Source organism: Lipotes vexillifer, unplaced genomic scaffold, assembly GCF_000442215.2.
Source record: "Lipotes vexillifer unplaced genomic scaffold, Lipotes_vexillifer_v1.1 scaffold1062, whole genome shotgun sequence".
Lineage (NCBI taxonomy): Eukaryota > Metazoa > Chordata > Mammalia > Artiodactyla > Lipotidae > Lipotes > Lipotes vexillifer.
Genome location: NW_006772550.1, coordinates 163,808 through 165,185, shown reverse-complemented (window position 1 = coordinate 165,185; position 1,378 = coordinate 163,808). Strand labels below are relative to the sequence as shown.

Here is a 1,378-nt window from a genome sequence, read left to right as displayed (position 1 = left end):
CCGCCTACTCCACGTGAGCCCCGTAAAAGGAAACAATCACCTCTCAGGGGTTTAATAGGAGAGCTTGGAACATTAACTGGGGAAGGGAGTGCGGATTATATCCTTATTCATATAAAAACATTTATCACACTCAGCACTGCAATACCAGGGACACAGGGCTGAAAAAATAAGCCTTAATCTCACAATCGCATGAAACTAGGTGGGAATCAGGACTGTGTAGCCTCCTCTTTGTAATAAGTATAAGAGCAATAATAATAATTATATGATTTTATATAAATTCTTTTCTTTCCAAATAGGGCTCCTGTGACCCTGCTTTCCATCAATCACTGGACCATGAGCCCCGGGCTGCAGCCAGTCCCCTGTTCCTCACTGCTGATGGCACCAGGCTCTCAGGAGCACCAAAGACTGCTCACAGGGACACAGACACCCACAAATGGAGACTCACATCACCCACCAGGCTCTCATCACCCCAAAAGGCAGCTTTTTAGAACATCAAACTTATGTGATCTCAGTTGGGGGTTGCTGTTAAAAGGAAGAATAATACTTTCTGGACAACCGGAGACACAAGAGACTTCAAAGCAAACATTTAAAGGAAACAGTGGAACTAGAACCTCTTTTGGGTGGTGCCTCCTGCCTACTAGTTGGGTGACATTGGTCAAGTCATTGTAACTTTCTGGGCTTCTGTTTCTTCACCTGTAACAAAGGCTAGAATCCTACCTTTCTGCAGGAGGATAACACATGTGAAATGTGTTATATGTAAATGTTCCATGTAAACATGTAAATGTTATAGGGTTATATATTTAGAAAATAACATTTATTAATTTCGAGTCACCATGGATAACTGGACAAGGGTCCATTGGCACCAGTTCTGTGAAGATAAGAATTGTGTCTCCTGGATCATTGTGTCAAGTTCAGAGCCTGGAACTGAGTAGCTGCTCAATAAATACTTGTTGACTAAATGGGTCAAGCCAAGTTGAGCTGCCACAGAGATTTAAGTTAGGGGCTGGAGGCCCACACCATTCCCCCCGGGCCACTATCTCCCTCCTCATCTCTCTCCTCTTCCCCCTCCCCCTCAGCATCTCTGTGCCCCAGGCCATCTTCACAGACAGCTGTGTGGTCTCTGTAGGAGACATCCCTGTGCTCTGGGACTGCCAGGGGGCACCTGGGGGCTTTCCTGCGATGAGGACAGCAGTGCAGGCCCCACTCCCTGCATCTGCAGGGAGCCTGGACTGCCCAGACATAGGCACCCACAGGCACCGAGAGCAGCACGGCGCACAGGATCACCGTGGTGATTTAAAAATACACTGATTTAAAAATACACGGTATGGGGGCTTCCCTGGTGGCGCAGTGGTTGAGAGTCCGCCTGCCGATGCCGGGG

At 47.8% G+C, this 1,378-nt stretch overlaps 1 protein-coding gene across 1 annotated transcript in view; it reads right to left on the bottom strand.

Moving 5' to 3' along the window:
• Positions 1-996: 996 nt before the first annotated feature.
• The window catches only part of LRIT2 (leucine rich repeat, Ig-like and transmembrane domains 2), a 2,402-nt gene continuing 2,020 nt past the window's right edge, over positions 997-1,378 (bottom strand). The window contains 1 exon segment of the mRNA XM_007447612.1: positions 997-1,295. Within this exon segment, the coding sequence (XP_007447674.1) occupies positions 997-1,295 (299 nt within the window).